This window comes from Peromyscus californicus, unplaced genomic scaffold (genome assembly GCF_007827085.1).
Source record: "Peromyscus californicus insignis strain IS unplaced genomic scaffold, ASM782708v3 Scaffold_19__1_contigs__length_69161282, whole genome shotgun sequence".
In the NCBI taxonomy this organism is placed as follows: Eukaryota; Metazoa; Chordata; class Mammalia; order Rodentia; family Cricetidae; genus Peromyscus; species Peromyscus californicus.
The window spans coordinates 38,152,332-38,172,845 of NW_026294491.1; the positions used below are offsets into that span (position 1 = coordinate 38,152,332).

A 20,514-nucleotide genomic window follows, 5' to 3' on the forward strand; every position below is an offset into this window, starting at 1 on the left:
AAGTGCCACGGAGAGGAATAAAGTGTGTGTGTGTGTGTGTGTGTGTGTGTGTGTGTGTGCGCGCGCGCGCGCGCGCGCGCACGTGCGAGCACTGTCAAGCCATATAAAACAGAATGGTTACCCTAAGGCCTCTGTGAAAGGATCTAGACGTTTCTAGATGTAGCCTCGAGAGATCCCAATGTGAAAAATATGGACAAGAGATTTAAAAATAGGGGTGGGGTGGGTGTAGGAGGAGACGGTGTGTAAGGACGAGTACTTCCAGGAGGAAACAGAAGAGAACATTAGAAAGGACAATTTGTTATGATACTGTAAGCGGGAGGTCCTGGCGGGGAGGGCCAAGGTGCCCCACAGCTGGTGAGAGACGGAGGTGCCATGCAGACAGCGCTCAGTGGGGAGTTTTATTTGGTGGGGGGGGACCAGAGGACGGGGGGGGGAGAGAAGGGCGAGGGGTGTGCACTTTGTAGGAGGAAAGCAGAGGAGAGAGAAGGGGCCAAGTTTTTCCTTTTACATGCAGGATGGCGCCAAGGGGCAGGATTCCAAGGGGCGGATCAGAATATTAACACAATTCACAAAGAGAAACATCTTAAATTTTTCTGGGCTTGCTAGAAGACAACCAGTTTCAGACTCAGATAATGAATGGGCTACATAATAAATAAATACAAAGAGATCCCTGACTGAGGTTCCGAGTGGGAGCCTGGGGTCCGAGATGGCAACTTTCTTCTTCCGTTCTTGGAGAGCTTCCAAAGGCAACAAGAAGGAAAACAAGTCCATTTCCAGCAAACAGGGAGACAGAGATAATCTGCAGACTCAAAATACACACAAGGACAGCCAAAAGCAACCCTGGCTTCCACAGAAGCGCCGAGGAGGGAAGACAGCAGAAGGCACCTATGGGGGAGAGGAAAGCGAGACCCACAACAGGAAGCCAGGCTGGATGGGAAGAGGCCTTGCAAAGTGCCAGCAAAAATACACCCCTGAAGGAAGGCGGGACTCAGGGGAAGAAATGTGAGCCGCTAGAACTCAGCACACAGGCCAAGAGAAAACCAAAACACCCAGGGAAGGCAACAGGGGAAGTCCCAGGGTGACAGTGAGACCTTGCAGACAATTGAGTGAGGGACATGGAACTGAGAACAAGAATTTCTCAAATGACCAAAATGAAATGGAAAGACAGAGTCATGAAAGGATCAGGGAGAAAATGATAGCTAGAAGAGAACCAAGGGGAATCGCGAAACTCGTACATGGAAGCCCCAAGGAGAGAGTAAGGCACAGGAGAGTGCTTTATCATAGAAGTGAAGGACAGCCAGTCAGGGAAAGGGGAGTGTTTTTAACAAACGGTGTGTGAACAATACAAAATATACATGTAAACTGGCTCAAAATGAATCATAGAACTAAATGCAAGAACCAAACGTACAACGTTTTGAAGAAAAAAAATAGGAAGAAAAATTTCATATCCTTAAGTAAGGCTGAGTTCTTAAGCTAGGACACCATGTGTCTTAGGGTTCCTATTGCTGTGGAGAGACACCATGACCATGGCAACTCTTATTAAAGGAAAACATTTAATTTGGGTAGTTTACAATTTCAGAGGTTTAGTCCATTATTGTCATGGTGGGACATGGTGGTGTGCAGGCAGAAATGGTGCTGAAGAAGGAGCTGAGATTTTATATCTTTTAGGCAACAGGAAGTGAACTGAGACACTGGGTGTTGCTTGAGCGTATATGAGACCTCGAAGCCCGCCTCCACAGTGACACACATCCTCCAACAAGGCCACACCCACTCCAACAAAGCCACACCTCTTAATAGTGCGACTTCATTTGGGGGCCATTTTCTTTTAAACCACCACACTCTGGAAAAAAAATAAACTGTATTTGATCCAAATTAAAAATCTGGGCACTTCAAAAGATAATGAGGCCAGGCAGTGGTGGCGAATGCTTTTAATCCCAGCATTCAGGAGGCAGAGCCAGGTAGCAGATCTCGGTGAGGTTGAGGCCAGCCTGGTCTACAGAGCGAGTTCCAGGACAGGCTCCAAAGCTACACAGACAAGCCCTGTCTCGAAGGAAAAAAAACAAAAAGGTGGGGTGAGGAAGAATAGACACTTTAGAAAAAGACTATAATACATGGTTAACTGATCTTTAGGTAAGGTGCCAAAGTAATTCAGTGCAGAAATCAAATGTTTCTTAGCAAATAGTGTTGAGTTGGCTGTCTATGTAGAAAAAAAAAATTTTCAACCCCTTCCTCGCGTTACATACAAAAATTAAGTTGCCAGGCAGTGGTGGTGCACACATTTAATCCCAACACTCGGGAGGCAGAGGCAGACAGATCTCTAGTTCAAGGCCACCCTGGTCTACAGAGCAAGTTCCAGGACAGCCAGGGCTACATAGAGAAACCCTGTCTTGGAAAACAAAACAACAAAATTAAGTCAAGGCCAGTGAGAGAGATCAGTGGGCAAGGACATTTTGCCACCAACCCTAATTAATTATTTGAGTTCAGGCCCTGAAATATGAAGAGGAGAACCTGGCACTTAGCTTAGGCAGGAAGATCTTGAGTTCAAAGTCATCTCCCCTCAAAAAAGCACCCCCCAAACAATAACAAAACCCCTAGGAACTGATCTCTAAAATACATCTCTCATAAAGGCACTTTCCACCAGGCCTGGCAACCTGAGTTTGATCCCCAGGACTCACAGAGTGGAAGGAGAGAATCAACTCCTACAAGGTGTTCTCTGACCTCCACATGCACACCCACATTCATACACACACACTCACATGTGTGTGTGCACACACACATAAATAAATGTAATAAAAATTTGATAGGCCAAAGTCTTCAACAGTCCTTTCCCTAAAGAAAGATATGTGGGGTTAGGGGTGTACCTCGGTTGGTAGTGCTAGCCTAACATTCAGGAAGCCCTAGGTTTGGTCATCAGCACCACATAAAAACAGGCATGGTGGTGCATGAGTGTGACCCTACTTGGGAAGTGGAGTAAGGAAGATGAGAAATTCAAAGTCATTCTCGGCTCCATAGTGAGTTTGAGGCTAGCCTGGGCTACTAGAGACCCTGTCTCAAAACAAAACAGAAGTGGTGGCTAATCTTTGATATTTTAAGGTGAATGATAAATACATGATACACAGATCTGAAAAGAGGTTTAATATACGAATCAGCAAGAAAGATAGAGCCAAATGATTATATACTGGAAAAAAAGGATGGACAGGATAAGGGAAAATGATGTGTAAACACAGATGCTCAACCTTCATTTATAATGAGAAAAAAAGCACACCATGGTCATGTGAGATAGTTTTTCATATCCAATAGCATGGCAACAATTAAAAGGCTGGCAACATCGAGTACTGGTGAGAACAGAGCACAGAAGGAATTCTCATCCCATGCTGTTAAGAGTGTAATTTGGTATAATCACTTTTGCTCTGAGACTCTCTCCCACCCCTAGGTATATAATTTAGAGGAACCCCTGTCCTTGTGACCAGAAGACATGTATGAGAATGCTCACAACAACGTTATTATACCAGTCAGCTTATCTATATACACTACATAATTTGTGGTCTGATCACACAGTAGGATGCATTCAGAAAATAAGATCAAGCTCCCCAGAGTCTAGTCATGTGGGGCAGAAGGTATAAGGCAGATGCACATGGATGGATGGAGGCCTCTCAGACACAACAGAAAAAGTGCATGCTGCTCATGGGTTCCATACACAAAGGATAAGAATGAAAAAGAAAGCCAGAGGCTGATGAGCCTATGAGACAGAATCATAGTTATTTCTCAGACAAAGGAACCATTTAAGGCATCGGCAGCCTTCTATGTATTAGCTGGATGACAAGTTTGTGAGAACTCATTTTATCCTTCTTTAAGCTATACGTACACAGTCTAGATCCTTTCTGCATACACATTTCTCAATATAAAAGCAGCAGAACTTTATGTTAAGTGGAAGTAGCCAGTTGGTCACGAAGGACCACATATTGTATAATGCCATGTGTGTGAAATGCCAGACTAGAAAAATGTATTGAAACCTAAAGGAGATTAGTGGTTGTCTACAGCTGTGGAGGTGAGGGAGTGACAAGGAGAGCTAATGGGCCCAGGGCTTCTTTGGGGAGAGAGGAAAGCATTCTAAATGGATTGTGGTGGTGGTTGCATAACTGTGAAAATCCTAAAATCCATGGGATTGTATGCTTCAAAAGGGCAAATTACATGTTATGGGAATTATATCTCAACAAAGCTCCCATTTAAAAGAGTAGGTAGGAAAGCGGGGGCCCACGGAAAGCATCTTGATGGGCAATGATATGGTGAAGCTGACGAGGGGGAGACTTATGTCAGGGACTCTCAAATTTGAGCGTGTATTCACACCACCTGCAGGCCCCAACAGTCTGGCTCTATTCATAGATTTTTCTAGGTCTGGAGTGGGATCAGGAATCTGCCTTTCTAACATGCTTGATGTTGTTGGCCTAGGGGCTATACTGGAAAGATCAGGTGCCTAATGGATAGGGGGTGGGTAGGTGAATGGGTTGGGTGTCTGTGGGGAATGGATAGGTGAATGTTAAGTGTCTAAATAGGTTGGGGTTGGGGCCTGGAGTGATGGCTTCATGGGTAAGAGCTTGCTACCCACCTATGAACATCGGAGTTCAGATATCATCGCCTATGTGAAAAGCGGGTTGTGGATGGTGGAGACAGGAAGGCTACCGAGGATTGTTCAGTAACTCAAAAGGGAGTGAGTTAGAGGGTGATAGAGCAGGACATCCAACATCCTCCTCTGGCCTCTGCAAGTGCAAGCACGCACGCGCATGCATGTACGTATGCACACACAGCACACACAGAAATGAACACAATTAAGTAAATGGAGTAATGGATAAAGAGATGAATACAGATGATTGGATGGCTGAAAGCTTTCTATTTGGAGGTCATCGCCCACTGGCTATGCAATGTCTGGCAAGGGACCACTACCCTGAACTTCGTCGTCGTCGTCATGTGTGAAATGTGTGCAAATGACCAGATGTGGTGCTTGGGTCTGTGATTCTAGCACATGACAGCCTGAAGGAGAGGGACCATGAGATCAAGGCCATCTCGTACCACCTAGTGAGACCCTGCCTAGGGGATGTTTATGAATGTTCTATGAGCTAATTCCTTTGGAAGAGCCTACAGCACGCACATGGGCGGCTTTACTTGCTGGATTCTGACTGTTACCATCATATATCACCGGGCTGTGCTGGGTGGTTGACACGAGAGGCTTGTAGTTTGGATCCATCTGGTTTCCATAGTGGCCCATGCTGACCTCGAATTGGATCAGGTCCTTAAATTTGGGCATCATGGTACAGGAAAGGAAGATGACGCACAGCCCATACTTTTGGCGATAGTGCTGTCTCTAAAACAATAACCACAGACACACACACATCCTCAGTACATAAGGGATGAGCATGGCTATCCTGACAGGCAGGGACAGGAGGACAAGCACCCTGTTTTTTTTTCCCCCTAAAGTGTTCTGTGCTCCACTTGGGGATGAACTAGATCATTACTGAAATCTTGCACTGGCTGATCCAAGTGCGGCGGCTCCCAGTATCCCCATCACTGGACCTACCCCACCCAGCTAGATCATTCCTTCCCTCTCTGAGACTGGGCAGGAGGGTCTCTTTTGTGGTTAAGCTTGGTTCTGAGCTGGGACAAGTAGAGTTCAAACACATATCAAATAGGGTAGATGTTAGCAATAAAAATTAGCGGCTGTTGTGGTGGACAGAGGACCCACAGACAAGTGGATGGCATGGTGGAAATAGACATAATTAGGGGACAGTTGGCAGTTGAGGCAGAAGTGGAAAGGGGCAGCCTTTCTGGAAAAGGGAGGGGGATTTGATGTCAGCCACCAAGAGCAGGTCAGTGTGTGTGTGTGTGTGTGTGTGTGTGTGTGTGTGTGTGTGTGTGTGTGTGTGTGTGTGTGTGTGTGTATACACACACACAAGATCTCTGATCTCTTTTCCTCTCCTCCTGTCTTGGCCATGGTGTCATGTTAGGCTCCATACCCAGCTCTCATCTCCTTTCCATCCACTACTCTTCCTGGGCCATTGTTCCTAGGACCACAGATTCAATCATGACGTCCTTGTCTCCTGTCTTTGCAGCCAGCAGCTTCCAGGCTGCGATAGGTGTACGTCTCTCAAGCTCACACCAGAGATAGGATTTGCGATCTCCCATTTCACTTTCCTTCTTCGGGGAGTTCATCTTTGTGGCTGACGCTGTTGGCCATGCTGTCACCCAAGGCAGAAAATGGCCACAAGCTTAGAGGAGTCAGCCTCACTTTTGTCTTTTTTTCAAGGGGCCTCTGGACCCTGTCTTCTCTCCTCTGCTGAGACTCTACCCTTATTTCTATTGGCTGAGCTACCTTCCTCCAATCTGTTGCTCATCCTGGTCCTCTAGTCCCGTGGTTCTCAACCGCCCTAATGCTGTGACCCTTTAATACAGTTCCTCATGTACGGTCACCCCCCAACCATAAAATTAATTCCATTGCTTCTTCATAACTGTCATTTTGCTACTTTTATGAATCCTAATGTATATATCTGTGTTTTCCGATGGTTTTAGGCCACCCCTGTGAAAGGGTCGTTTGGCCCCCAAGGGGGTCACGACCCACAAGTTGAGAACGCTGCTCTGCTCCTCCTGTGCAGGGGGTCTCCACTGGTTTTAGGAAGGAATCCAAATGCCTTAAATCCTCTTACAAAGCCCTGAGGAATGAGGCTGTGAATGAACCTTCTTCCTTCTTAGAAAGCAAGTTTCCAAAGCTGAAGCCTGTGTGTCCAGGGTCTGTGACCACTAGGGATTCGGCTGAGCATGAAAACCCTGGAAGGTGCTTGGGGAATACTGATTAAGCATCCTTATAGTTCCAACAGATCGGTGGCCAATGCCTCTTGCAGTGTCAGAAATTGCGGTTCACGATCGAGCTGAGGGATGCAGAGAAACTGCATGTTTTTTTCGTGGGTTGCCTGTTTTCTGTGATTACCTCTATCTGGGCCACTTCCCGAGACAGATCCATTATCACAGAGTCTTGGTGAGACTTTAGCTGGGTGATTATCTCCACGAAGACTCGGCCTCGGTAAGTTAAACCATCCTTAACGGCATTAAGGATACACTAGATCAACAGAGAGAAGGGATGCTCAAAAAAAAAAAAAAGTAAACGAATCTCCCTGGAGCCCACACAGCAAAGGCAAGACTCTCCAGGGACAGTCAGCTTGGGGATGGCTCCAACCACAGCCCTACTAAAGAATTCCAGGTCACCAAGATGCCTCTGGATCCTGACCCCTCTTCTGCACTCTTCCCACCCACCATTCCTTGTTCATACATTTTGCCCGCCAAGCTGACCTGGAGGATTTTGAACGACACAGATGTCAAGGGCTTAGAGGGGATGGCTATCACCAGAATGAATGTTCCCAACCTGGCCAATCAAGCTATGCCTCTGCCTCCTTGTCAAGAGCAATTGATCCAAGAAGAACACAGAAGCCCAAAAGAGGCCAACCAGAGTGCTTCCCTGGCCTTGTGGGCAGATTCCCAGCAAGAACGGCCTATGGTAGGAGACAAAGGCTGAGGAGCCACCCATAGAGCCGCGGGGAAGGAGAGGCGGAGCTTGTGGCAGTGAAGGGCTCCTCTCACACACTCCCTGCCCACATCTTTAAGGCCCCACACCTTTTCCCTCTTATTTATTTTTATTTTTGCCTATGTGTTGAGGGGTGGGGTGTGCCATGGCATCAGAGTTGAGGCCAGAGGACAGCTTTTGGGAGTCGGCTCTCTCCTGTGGGTTCCTGCATTGAACTCAGGTCATCAGGTGTGGTAGTAAGCATCTCTACTGGTTGAGCCAACTTGCCAGTCCCCATCTCTTTTCTTTTTTCTTTTCTTTTCCTTTCCTTTTCTTTTTTCTTTTTCTTTCTTTCCTTCCTTCCTTCCTCTCTCTCTTTTCTTTCTTTTCTCTTCCTTCCTTCCTTCCTTCCTTCCTTCCTTCCCCCTCCTCTCTCTCTCTTCTTTCTTTTCTCTTCCTTTCCTTCCTTCCTTCCTTTCTCTCGATAAGGAACTGCTATGCAGCCCAGCTAGCTTCAAACTCATACTCTCCTTGCCTTAGCCTCTGAGTGCTCCCATTCTTGATTAAGCTAATCTGAGTTGAGTTTCCAGCATTAATCAGCATCTTGAGCAACCTGCATCTTTTTTTTTTTTTTTTTTTTTTTTTTTTTACCCAGTGTGCCTTTCCTACCTGTGGGAAACCTTACCAAGGTTTCCTCTTCAGTGCCCTACCTCAGTGACCATCTAGAGCACCCCATTGGTCCTTTTCTAGTACCAGGACTTAGGACCCTTGTATATTGATGTATATACTATATGAGGATCCTTGTATATATTATGGCTGTTTCTGTACCCATGTCCATCCTCTCCTAGAAGGAGATGGACAGAGGCCAGACAGTCCTCCCTGGATATTTCCAAGCCTCTATTACTTCACACACAGTCAACTTTATCTCTATTATTTCCCCCAAATTGACAGGAAAAACTTACAGTGTCTTTCTCTGGGGTCCTAAAAGGGGCCTTTTTACCCCCACGGAGAGTCAGGAAGCTGGGACCAAAGCAGGGCAGGAAGCCAGAGTACATTCCTGGAAGGAGAGAGCGTGAGAGAGCGCTCGGGCTCAGGAGGGAGGGGTGCCAAGGGAGGGGCCCCAGGCTTTGCTTGCCTTGGATCTCCTCGCCAGTGGACGAGATCTGGTTGAGGCACAAGCTGGCAGAGCCAATCTCATCCCGGCAATCACGTTTGGAGCTAGAAGACACACTGCAGGCTGAGCCCCTGGCCCAGCTCTGTCTCTGCCTTCCCAGAGCGCAGGTCTACCACTAGTCCATGGGCTCACCAGTCCAAGACTCTGAACTTGATGTAGCTAGACAGGCAGGGCAGCTGCAAGGGAAGGCAGGAGGCACAGTGAAGATAGAATGGCATGGCGTGGTCCTCAGCGGGACCTCGCAAGCTGTTGGGAAGGCCTGCCTCAGTTCCCAGTCAATCACCGACAAGCCAAATTTATCACCGTGCTTGGGCACTTTTGATTTCCGGGATTCCCACTTTTTATTTTATTTTTCAGAGACAGGGTTTCTCTGTGTAACAGCACTGGCTGTCCTGGAACTTGATCTGTGGACCACCAGGCTGGCCTTGAACTCACAGAGATCTGCCTGCCTCTGCCTCCCGAGTGCTGGGATTATAGGTGTGCACCACCACTGCCTGGCTCAGGTTTCTCACTTATAAGGACTGCTGGCAGGGCCCTGAGATGATACATTGCTTTGTATTCATTTGTTTTTAGAATTTACTTTGTGTATATGGAGTGCTTGCCTATGTCTTTGTAAGTATACCATAACATGTATGTCTGGTGTCCATGGAGGCCAGAAGAGGGCATTGGATGGTCTGGAATTGAAGTTACAGATTGTTGTGAGCCTCCACATAGGTACTGGGAACTGAACCTGGGTCCTTTCCAATACTGTCAAGAGTTCTTAACCACAGAGCCATCTCTCTAGCCCATTTTGTATTCTTGATATTAACATGGACCCGTTTGTTTAAACTTCAGGACCAGGGCTGGTGAGATGGCTCAGTGGATTAAAGGGATTGCCGTGTAAATCCAATGACTTGAGTTCAACCTCTTGGAACCTCCCATGTAAGTAAAGAACCAACTTCCTCTGGGTGTTCGACCGCCACACATGCACCCTGGCACATGCATGCCCACACACATATACAGGTGCCATGTGGGTGCTGGGAACTGAACCCAGGTCCTCTGCAAGAGCAATAAGTGCTCTTAACCATTGAGATATTTTTTTCCAGCCCATGCCTGTTTTCTTCTTTAATGTGGGTGAAAGGGCACATCTAAATTTCTGGAATTCGGTTGTACATCTCCCTTACTGTTCTCTACTGGATTGAGTAGCAAATCTGGGCTTCCTCATGTTTCCAACCAGGCAGAACCTCTTTTGCTGAGCTTTGTGGCGCTAGCCTCTATCCACACCAGCACTGACCCCGAATTTCCCTTTTGAATTCGAGGAAGGGGAGGGAGGGTGTGATGGGGCAGCCATACCTGAATCTGGAAGGTGAGGATTTGGTTCCATACCGGGCTGTCATTCTGGGGCTGTGGATGTGTCCTGAGCTGAGGACGTCCCGAGACTCAGTCAGTGCCAGCCTGTCCCCTCCTCCTGCTGCTGGCCTCTTCCCTTCCCACCTCCCTGTCCGTCCACAGGTGGACACTGCAGACAGTTTCTGCAGCACCCCGGTGAAGGGGCTAACTCCCAACCCTCGGCCTAAAGTTATCCTTCGACAGTAGCCCCAGCTTCTTTCCTCTTGACTCTCTATCCTAAAGTGCTTGCCTCCGAGCCCTCCTTTTTAGCAGTGTTGGGGACTAAAAACCCCCCGTTTCACGCATGCTAGGTAAGTGCTCTGCCGCTGAGCAACACCTCCTTTTTGTTTTGTTTCTCTTTGATGCTTTTCTTGTTTGGGGTTTTGGCTTTTAAATTTACTTACTTATTTTATGTGTATGATTTGCTTGCGTGTATGTCTGTGCTAGCCCATGTTGCCTGGTGCCAGAGGAGGCCAGAAAAGAGTGTTAGCTCCCCTGGAACTGGAGTGGCAGGCGGTTGTGAGCTACCGTGCTGATGCTGGTAATTAAACCCGGGACCTCTGGAAGAGCAATCATTACTCTTTAACTGCAGAGCCAGGCCTAATTTTGTTTTGTTTTGAGACAGGGTTTCACTAGTCCTGGCTGGCCTAGAACTCACCATATTTACCAGGCTCTGGCCTGGAATTGGCAGTGATCTTCCTGTGTCTCAAATAGCACTGCCAACCTTGTTCCATGAGGCATATGCAAAAGTTTTGTTAGAGCAATTCCAATAGAAATATGGCCAAAACTATGGCTGGTGGCAGTAGCAACCCCTCTCTTTCCTTTTAAAACTGAAACTTGTCTCATGTAGTCAAGGCTAGCCTCTAACTCCTGATCCCCCTGACTCTCCCTCCCAAGTGCTGGGGTTCCAGGCATATATTTACTTTGTCTGACTAGCATACATTATTTTATTTTTATTGTACTTTTTTTTGAGATAGGGTATCATTGTGTAGCCCTGGCTAGCCTGGAACTCACTATATGTAGACCAGGCTGGACTCAGACTGGGGTCCTGATCTCTATCTCTCTCTCTTCATATGCACTGCTTTCCCTAGGTGCCACTTTCTCTAGGTGTCAGACCCTTTCCATACCTACCTTGTCCCCAATTAGTTCCACCTCCAAGACAGTAGCAGCTGACTGGTGCTTCTCTAGAACAGGAGGTTATAAGGATTTCTGAGACAGAGGCATCTTTTTTTTAAGGGGTTGGGAAGAGGAAATGGGGGAACTGAATAACTTTTTACCCTCCCTCCCAATTAAGCTTGGTTTCCCTCTGAGCAGACCGGTCTTCCAATATACACAATGGTCCCAGTGTACATGCATGCTTTTCTCTCTCTCTCTCTCTCTCTCTCTCTCTCTCTCTCTCTCTCTCTCTCTCTCTCGTCTCTCTCTCTCTCTCTCTCTGTGTGTGTGTGTGTGTATGTATGTGCATGTGTGTGTATGTGTGTGTGTGTGTGGTGTGTGTACATACAGGATGTCTTAGAGAAGCCTGAACCTGCATCTGGACACCAAAACCAGGCCAATGGCTTGGAGCCTTGAAAAAGATATCTATCAGAATTTTAAGAAACAATTTTACTCAGGTATGGTGGTGCACACCTTTAATCCCAGCACTCGGGATACAGAGGCAGGTGGATCTCTGAGTTTGAGGCCAGCCTGGTCTACAAAGCGAGTTCCAGGACAGCCAGGGTTACACAGAGAAACCCTGTCTCAAAAAAGAAACAGTTGTGATTTTCAGTGTCACTCCATCCCTCATTCCAAATCTTAGACTGGTTTAAAAAAAAAAAAAAAAAAAAGAGGAAATCTGGTACAGATCCGCGGTGCGGTGCCCATGCACAGGGAACCCTATAGTTTCCTCCTCCCTGCCCACGGACTCTAACTGAAATGAAGGTCCTCTGCACAGTAGATGAAGAACTGTAAGTAAGCCAGACTGATTGGGACGGCTTTCGACTTGAAGATCTGGACCTGGGTGTCCCCAGCCTCGTAGGGCAGCTTTTGATCTACCTGGAGACACCAGAGAATTGGACAGGGTCAGGGTCAGAGGCAGGACACAGTCAAGTTCACCCACTTTTGATTTTTCCCAACTTCCCGCTTGATGCAGGGAGAGTGGACAACCCCTTGATGACCCACTGAACAAAGGAGGTATAGACCAATGGCCACTTGGAAGGCTCAGAGGTACCCAGGGAAGGAAGCAGCCAGGTAAGAAATATTCCTGGGGATTGGGGCGGGGGCAGCCTCACCAGCGCCTGGTCTCCCATGCCAAGGGCACAGATGGTAACTTTCAGGTAGCCTCTCACACCACTGACGGTCTTATTTCGCTGGCAGAGGCCTAACCATTTCCTTAGGAGTGTGTGACCTGGGGAGGCAGAGCCAAAGGGAGAGACCCTCCAGTCTCCAGCTCTCTCTCCTGAAAACAGCCTTTGTTGGTAGGGAAAATGGGGCAGGTAATGTCTCATATACGCTGGCTCTCATCTAATGGCAGAGAAGAACAAAAGTCCCCTCTGCCACTAAGCAATGATGGCACACTCACAAGCCTCCCAACTAGAGTCTCTGGGACACAGGGATCCTCCCTGGCCTCCTGATGTTGTGATTGACCCGGCCTGGTGCCAGGCATATGGAGGCAAGCAGCTCTCCACCCCTCCATCCAACCTCAGCCTGGTGTCTATGTTATGGCTGGCTCATGGTAAAATTCCCCCACGACAGTCTCAACTTCACGTAGAACAGTGGTTGCAAGAGCTGGGATGGGTAGGATGAAGGAGAATAGGGAGAGGATGGTGAGTGGGTACAGGATGTGGTTGGATAAGAAGAAATAGGTTCTCCACAGCAAAGTAATGATGATTGACAATAATTGTCTATTTCAATGATAGAATATTGGACGTTTTCAATACAAAGAAATGATAGCAAGTGTGAGGCCAGCCTGGGTATATAAGATCTTGTCTCAAAAACAAAACAAAACAAAACAAAAATGCCAGTGAATGCAGAGACCCAGAGCTGGCCAAGACGCTGAGAGTTGGTGACATTGAGGACTTAGCCTTAAACAAGACATTCCATCCTTCTAATGTTCCTTCTAAAGGTCAAGAGGCACTGTAGAAGAGAGGCAGGAAGAGGCCGAAGACAGGGAGATGGGCTGAGAACCGCCACCCACTAGGTACAACACAACCATTATGATCATGAACTCACAGCCGCTGTAGTTAGCAGCTCAGAGCCTGGGCAAGACTGACCCTATGAACCATCAGTCACTGATGGAGGAGGGACTCAAGGGTTCCTATCCCTCGCTGCTGAACTATTGGCTGTTGATAGGCTTCGAGAGATGGGGAACCACTGTCTTTAGCTGTGAGCCTACCACTGAGCCCAGCAGGCTCCAATGGATAGCTCTAAACCCATGGCCACACAGATGGCGCTGTGTAAATTCAGTGGCTCATAAAGCTACCTATATATGTGCGGGGGAGAAGAGGGTTAGGTAAGAGAATAATCAGCAAGCATTACGTGTGTGTGTGTGTGTGTGTGTGTGTGTGTGTGTGTGTGTGTGTGTGTGTAAAACTGTCAAAGAACACATTTAATTTATATATTTATTTTATATATATATTAAAACAAGTATGCTTTTAAAAAGCATGGTATGGGGCATCTGCCTGTGATCCCAGGAGGCAGAGGCCAGTTCATGAGTTCTAGGCTATCCTGGGCTTCATAGCAAGAACCAGCCTCAAGAAAAACAACACAACAAGTTGGAAAAACAAAGCTGTGGTCTTCTGGTCCTAGCTTCACACATTAGAAATATAGGTTAGAGTTTCAATAACAATTTAGCATTTGACCCTCCAAAAATGTTGCGAACTTTTCAGAGAAAGATGGTATTAGGATAAGTTATGATAAAATATACCATAAAGTAGAGTAAAGATTTTCAAGCATGGAAAGTAACTCTTGGTCTGTGATATCTTCTCTCCATTTGCTGGGGATTCTGGGGGATTTTGACTCCTGGTCTACTTTTTCTCAGAAGGCACACATCCTTGAAATAACTGTCACCTACCTGGGGAATGGTAGATAAACCCAATGTCCGTCTGAAAGAGTAAATCAAAGATTAGTTATAGCTTGGTTTTTGTTGTTGTTTATATTTTCAGACATGTTCTCACTATGTAGCTCTGACTGTCCTGTAACTCATTATGTTGACCAGGCTGACTTTGAACGCACAAGAGATCAGCCTGCCTCTGCCGAGATAAAGGCATCCACTACCATGCCCAGTAAGCTTGCGTCTTAAGTGTCCCCCAAAAGACCATGCCTTGAAGGCTCAGTCTCCAACCTGTTCCTATGTGGAGGGGGTGGAGCCTTCAGGAGTTGGGACATAGTGGGAGGATTTTAGGTCATTGGTAAGCACTCTTTTGGAGGAGATTTGGGCAACCCATTCTCCCCCTTTTATATTTCTATTTGCTCAGCCATATTCTTTTTTTTATAATGTGCTACCACAGGCCCAAAGCAACAGGACTAACATCCATAACTGCACGCCAAAGTAAACCCTTTCTCATTATATATTGATTCTTACAGGCATTTGTTTTAGTGAGGGAAAGTTGTGTGACACAAGCCAACACCAAGATGTGCAATTCCAACTAACACAGTGGCATACTAGACCAGTGCTTGAGTGTGGGCTCAAGATCAGAACTGTCTTCAGAAAAAACTGGCAGGACCATTGTCCTCTCTATAGAGGAGGCTGCTGAGTTGGAAAGATGTCCTGAAGGCTTAACAGTTACTAAGTGAGGATGCTGGAAACATCTAGAATACACACTCAACTCTTCCCTGTCCCTGGGTAGGGAAGGGCATCTCTATGCTAGAGGATGAGGATGATGAAATGGTAGCTGGCAAACAGACTATAAGTGGTTTTCCTTCCTCCTAGGAGAAGGGATCAGCCTGGGGCCTGAGGGACGTGATACAGGATAAGAGGCTGTGTGAACAGGGCCAGGGCCCAGGTTCCACTGATCAATACCAGGATTCTAGCCATAGGCCTGCTTTCAACTCACCTGCCCTCCTGTATTAGGTAGGCAAAAACTTCTTAGACAACAACAACAACAAGAAGCATAAAAGCTGGGCTAGGGCACTTTCCCAACTTACACAAGACCCTGGGTTCAATTCCCAGCAACACACACACACATTGTACAACTCATAAAAAATGGACACGTTGGACTTGACTAAAATGACTTTCCTCCTCTTCAATTCCCAGTGTGGGAGATTGAACCAGAGCACTGTGCATGCCAAGTCCTTCATTCTGAGCTACATCCCCAGCCCTAGACTTCATCAGAACAGAAGTTTCTTCTTTTTGGTCATGGATACACCATTTAGCTATTGGACCAGCACAATGGCTCAGCACGTAAAAGCGCTTGCTGTGTAAGCCTGAAATCCCGAGTTCAATCCCCAGATCCGCAGTAGAAAGAACCAACTTCTAAAAGTTGTCCTCTCTCCTCTACACATGCACCATGACTTGTGCACTGTGGCACACACACACACACACACACACACACACACACACACACACACAACTAACATACAAATAAAAAGTCTGGGGTCTTGGGAGATGGCTCAGTTGGTTAAATACTTACTAAACAAACACAAGGACCCAAGTTCAATCCTTAGTACCTACATAAAAGCTAGGCATGATACTGACCACCACAGACACACATGCAAGCACATAGACACAAAATAATAAATAAAACCCCTCCTCTTTCAAAATAAAAGCATTAAAATTAAATAAAATTACTAAGTTGGACATAGCAGCTTGTGCTTGTCATTGTAGCACCTGGGAAATGGAGGCAGGAGAATTGCCATGAGTTTGAGGCCAGCCTGAACTACAGAGTGAGTTCTTGGCCAGTTCTTCACAAGAATATCTTTCCCCGACCTGTCCTCAAAGGCAGCAGTCTCTTTCTAGAGTTCCTTAACCCCGAAAAGGTGACCTTTTTGGGTGCATAAACGGAAGCAGAGATTTGGCCAGTGTCCACAGTACCGTGCAACCGGGGAACTCGGCGTGGGGCGCAATCCTTATCTAAACATGACACACTTTATCCTCACAGTGCTTCCGCAGATTGCATACATTACTGTTGCAGTTATTATTGTTGTTGTTATTGTTAGCATCCTATGGCTGAGGAAGCAGAGGCTGAGAGTAACTTGTCTGAGCATGTCGCCCCCTCCCCCCACCAGGTCTATAGGTAGACCCAAGTGTGGATCTATGTGAAATGTCAAGTGCTTTTCCCTAGCCTGGGTCCTGGAGCCCGGCATGGGTTTCCATAAGACTTTTCCCAGCCTCCTCCTTCATCCAGGGCTTACTTGGAATCTTCCAATCTCTGCTTTGGATCTCCATGCTGCAGAGTCCACCACCTGCAAGAAGTTTCCAGAAAGATCTTCTCATTCACGATGCCAATTACCCCCCACCCTCTATGGGAGCAATAGCAAGGATACATCTGGGGATCTCATGTAGCCCAGGCTGGCCCCAAATTCACTGTGTAGCCAGTAATGACTCTGGACTTCTGATGCTTCTGCCTCCTCCTCTCACGCTCTGGGGTTCCAGGTGTAGGCCCCCACACCCACCGCACTGAGTGTTTCCTATGGCCAGTGCTTGCATGTCATTTTTTGTAGGGAGTTCCCAGAGGAATCTTGTGAGGTTTATATTTTTAGTTCCATGTCATTGATGAAGATATTGATCAGAGAGATCAATTCACTTGTCCAAGGTCAACACAAAACAAGCTGTTGCAATCGACTCTCCTAAGTATATATTGTTCTGGTTGTTTCCATTGTGTTTTGTGCCCAAGAACATGAAAATGCCCTAGGGGAATAGGTACCTAGTTCCCTTCAGCCCTGGGCTGGGCACCTAGAAGGCCCTTGATAAACATCCATTCACCATTGTCACTGGCTCCCTCATGTTGGAGAATGGAGGATGTCACTCTGGTGACAAGAGAATCTAGTTGCCATGTTCACCTAAGCACTTAGCTCAGGGCCTGCCAATTGGCAATCTCTAACAGGTTGAATGAATGAATGAATGAATGAATGAATGAATGAGGTATTTGGGCCACCAAGGGGAATGAAAGTGTTCGAGATTCTACTTTGGAAACAGGTGACTTCCTCTCTGAGAATGGGCACTGAGGCCAACGTGTTTTCTGTTGCTGAGGTAGGACAAGAAAATGGTCCCATTTATCTGGAGACCAGTTTGGTTCCTTACCTGGATTAAGATGTTCTCCTCAAAGAACTTTGCAGGGACCTCATGAAAATTCTGGAAGAATGTCTGGAGCAGAGAGAATTGGGGCTGGGGTAGACAGTTTCTTCCCCTACTTTATCCCAAGGCCTAGAAAACGTGATGCTCCAGAATAATGTGCGTCTTCCACTGCCAGCCCCTACCCTCACCCTCACTGTGTGCCCATTTCAGTGACTTTCTGCTCATGAGCACCCTCACACCCCTCCAGAACCATTCCTAGGCTCGCAGGGGGTGTTCTGCCCAAGTAAAGGGGTTCCCTAGAGAACCTAGCAGTTCAAAACCCAGTAGCTGCTCCAGGGTGGCTACTTGAGTCTTGAGCTCCTTCTAGATTGCCCTGCCAGTCCGCTCCGCCCCTTCTCTCCATGTTAGCTAGAACCTCCTTCCCCCTGTCACTCCCCTGCTCAAGTCTTCCATGGCTCTCCAGGGCTATGTGCAGTGGGACTCTAATCTACATTGTACAGTCCCAACCACACCCTTCACCTACAGGAGGTGGGAATCAAAATTGCTTCTCGCTTCCGAGTCTTTGAATTATCTTTCTCCATCCTCCGGCAAATTCTTTCTTCATGGTTTTTGCCACCTTTTTCTGAGTCCTCTCCACTGTCCCAGCGCCTGGTCCTTGCCAGCTTCCATCTTTACTCATCTAGACACCAACTAGTTTACCAAGCACCAGCAGCTTCTGTATACCTGACCCAATGCTATTGGGCCTTAGCGGGGATGAGAGTACGTGTACGGACTGGGGTTGTTTTTCACAGCCCCAATAACAGTGCTTCCCAGACTCCTGCCCACCCCACTGGGATGGTTTGTGGGTTCATGTGCTGTGCTGCCCTCAGACCACGAGCTCCTCAAGTGCAGAGTTCTCTGAATGACCCCCTCCTATTTGTCCAAAACTGAGCATAATACTTGGTGTTCGGTTGGGTGCTCAATAAATGCTTGTGGCTTGCAGACAGTCCGCTCAGGAAGCAAGGTTGCCAGCTGCTTCCAGGAAATAACGCCCAGCTCCTGGCTGGCCCTCCTGCCCTCTGTGGCCTGTTCAGCCTACCTCATTGAAGAAAGGATTGTTTCCCGTCTTGATCCGCGTGAGATGTTGATGGCCTGCGATGTTTATTTTCACTACCGGCTTGATGTTGTTGCCCAGGAGCTGTCGGGCTTCGAACACCTTCAGCCGAACCTACGGGGGACACACCCGCTGGGAGGAGCTGAATGTTAAGAAGCAGACTTGGGCCGGGCGGTGGTGGCGCACGCCTTTAATCCCAGCACTCGGGAGGCAGAGCCAGGCGGATCTCTGTGAGTTCGAGGCCAGCCTGGGCTACCAAGTGAGTTCCAGGAAAGGCGCAAAGCTACACAGAGAAACCCTGTCTCGAAAAACCAAAAAAAAAAAAAAAAAAAAAAAAAGAAGCAGACTTGGGCAGGCGAGGTGGCACACGCCTTTAATCCCAGCACTAGGGAGGTAGAGCCAGGCGGATCTCTGTGAGTTCGAGGCCAGCCTGGGCTACAGAGCGAGATCCAGGACAGGCACCAGAACTACACAGAGAAACCCTGTCTTGAAACCCCCCCCCCCCCAAAAAAAGAAGACTTGGCACATCAGTTTGAGGCAGAACCTAGTTGACCTAGCTGATGCCCATGGGAGACCTGCCCCTTCAGAGACAGAGAAGGAGATAGATGGGGAGCAGGGGTGGGGTGGGGGTGGGTGGACGACAACTGTGTGGCCGGTTTGTAAAATAAATGAAAAAAATTAATTAATGAAAAAAAGAAGAAGAAGAAGAAGAAGCAGGCTTGGGAGCCAGGCAGTGGTGGCACATGCCTTTAATTCCAGCATTTGGAGGCAGCCACTGGCAGATCTCTGTGATTTCAAGGCCAGCCTGGTCTACAGAGAGAGTTCAAGGACAGACAAGGAGGTTACACAGAGAAACCCTGTCTCAAACCCCGCCTCTCCCCCCCCAAAAAAAAAACAAAAGACAAAAAAAAAACCCAACATATAGGATTGGTTTATCAAAGGCTTTGTCAGCCACCTAAGGACCCAAAACGCTGTGGCTAATTTTTTAAAATAGCTTCTCCCTATGTAGCCCAGATTGGCCTCAAACTCATTCTACAACCTCAGTTCCCAACCCCGTCCCAAGTAGCTGGGATTCCAGGTGTGTGCTGACTCTAGGGATTTTTAGATGATGTATGATATGACTACTAGGCATCTTTGAAAATACTACGGACTAAAGAATGGATAGATATGTTGACCAGGGGTTCCGGAGAAGTATGTCTCTCCACGTGGTCCAAGGAAGGGACAGTTGAGGCTCAGGGAAGGGAGTGGAAGACGTGATGGAGAAGTAAGTTCAGTCCAGGGACAAGACTTGGCTACAGACCGGATGCAGGAAAAGGGGCACTCAAGGCTGGAGTCCACCTCCTGCGGACATGTTGGGTCGGGGAATGGTAGAAATGCTAGGCCAAGTGGTGGGGGTTGGAGGGAAGTTGGTGGGACATGAGATGGGCTTCCTGAATTCTCCCAGAAGCCACGGATCACCCCATGGTCCCTTCTCACACAGTTCTCGGCCTCGCTCAGTTTCTTTGATCTTGCCTGTGCCTTGCCTTGCTTTGCCCACAACCAAGGGCTCTGGAAAGGTTGTGCCTTCTGCTCTGCATTCCCAGCACCTGTCTGAGCCTTCAAAGCTCAGCAAGCCCCTCCTAGCCTCACTGGAGCAGTCTAGCCCCAGCCACAGGTAGGATTTCTCCAGAGTGGTCCCTCAAGGAACAGGGGCAGCGGGGACCTGAGGATGTGAAGCTGGATCGGAAGCTCTGCTTTCTCCCATGACCTTGGAGAAGGGCGGGGATGGTGTGGGAAAAGGGCACTAGCGTCAGGCAGGTCTACACAGGCTTTCTAGTTTCTCACCTGAAAGTGCTGAGGCTTGGAAGCCAGGGCCCTGTGCATGGTGAGGCTGGGGACCATGGGTTTCTGCTGGGCCACCTTATTTGCAGTTGAGCCCAGGAGTTCTTCATTGCCTAAGGAAAAAGTCCAAGGTGGGCAGTTTAGGGAGCTTTCAGGCCCTTCCCCCTCCTAATCATTCTGCCTCCCGAGACCTACTCCTGACTAGACACTTGATCCTGATGGGGCAGATGTATTTCCCTGAACGTGATCATGGGCCCCTCTCATCCTCAACAGTGATGGATCCCTGGACCCCACTCTTC

General features: G+C 47.7%; 1 protein-coding gene across 1 annotated transcript in view; it reads right to left on the reverse strand.

Annotated features, from left to right (window-relative positions):
• Fer1l5 (fer-1 like family member 5) overlaps window positions 1–20,514 on the reverse strand; it is a 53,137-nt gene that overhangs the window by 25,417 nt on the left and 7,206 nt on the right. The window contains exons 6-19 of the mRNA XM_052745157.1: window positions 20,219–20,328; window positions 18,380–18,508; window positions 17,308–17,370; window positions 16,419–16,469; window positions 14,140–14,170; window positions 12,359–12,474; window positions 11,999–12,122; window positions 11,220–11,272; window positions 10,053–10,121; window positions 8,853–8,896; window positions 8,682–8,764; window positions 8,509–8,603; window positions 6,977–7,105; window positions 5,182–5,359 (exon numbers count right to left, since the gene is read on the reverse strand). Of these exons, the coding sequence (XP_052601117.1) occupies window positions 5,182–5,359; window positions 6,977–7,105; window positions 8,509–8,603; window positions 8,682–8,764; window positions 8,853–8,896; window positions 10,053–10,121; window positions 11,220–11,272; window positions 11,999–12,122; window positions 12,359–12,474; window positions 14,140–14,170; window positions 16,419–16,469; window positions 17,308–17,370; window positions 18,380–18,508; window positions 20,219–20,328 (1,275 nt within the window). The remainder of the gene's footprint in view (window positions 1–5,181; window positions 5,360–6,976; window positions 7,106–8,508; window positions 8,604–8,681; window positions 8,765–8,852; window positions 8,897–10,052; window positions 10,122–11,219; window positions 11,273–11,998; window positions 12,123–12,358; window positions 12,475–14,139; window positions 14,171–16,418; window positions 16,470–17,307; window positions 17,371–18,379; window positions 18,509–20,218; window positions 20,329–20,514) is intronic.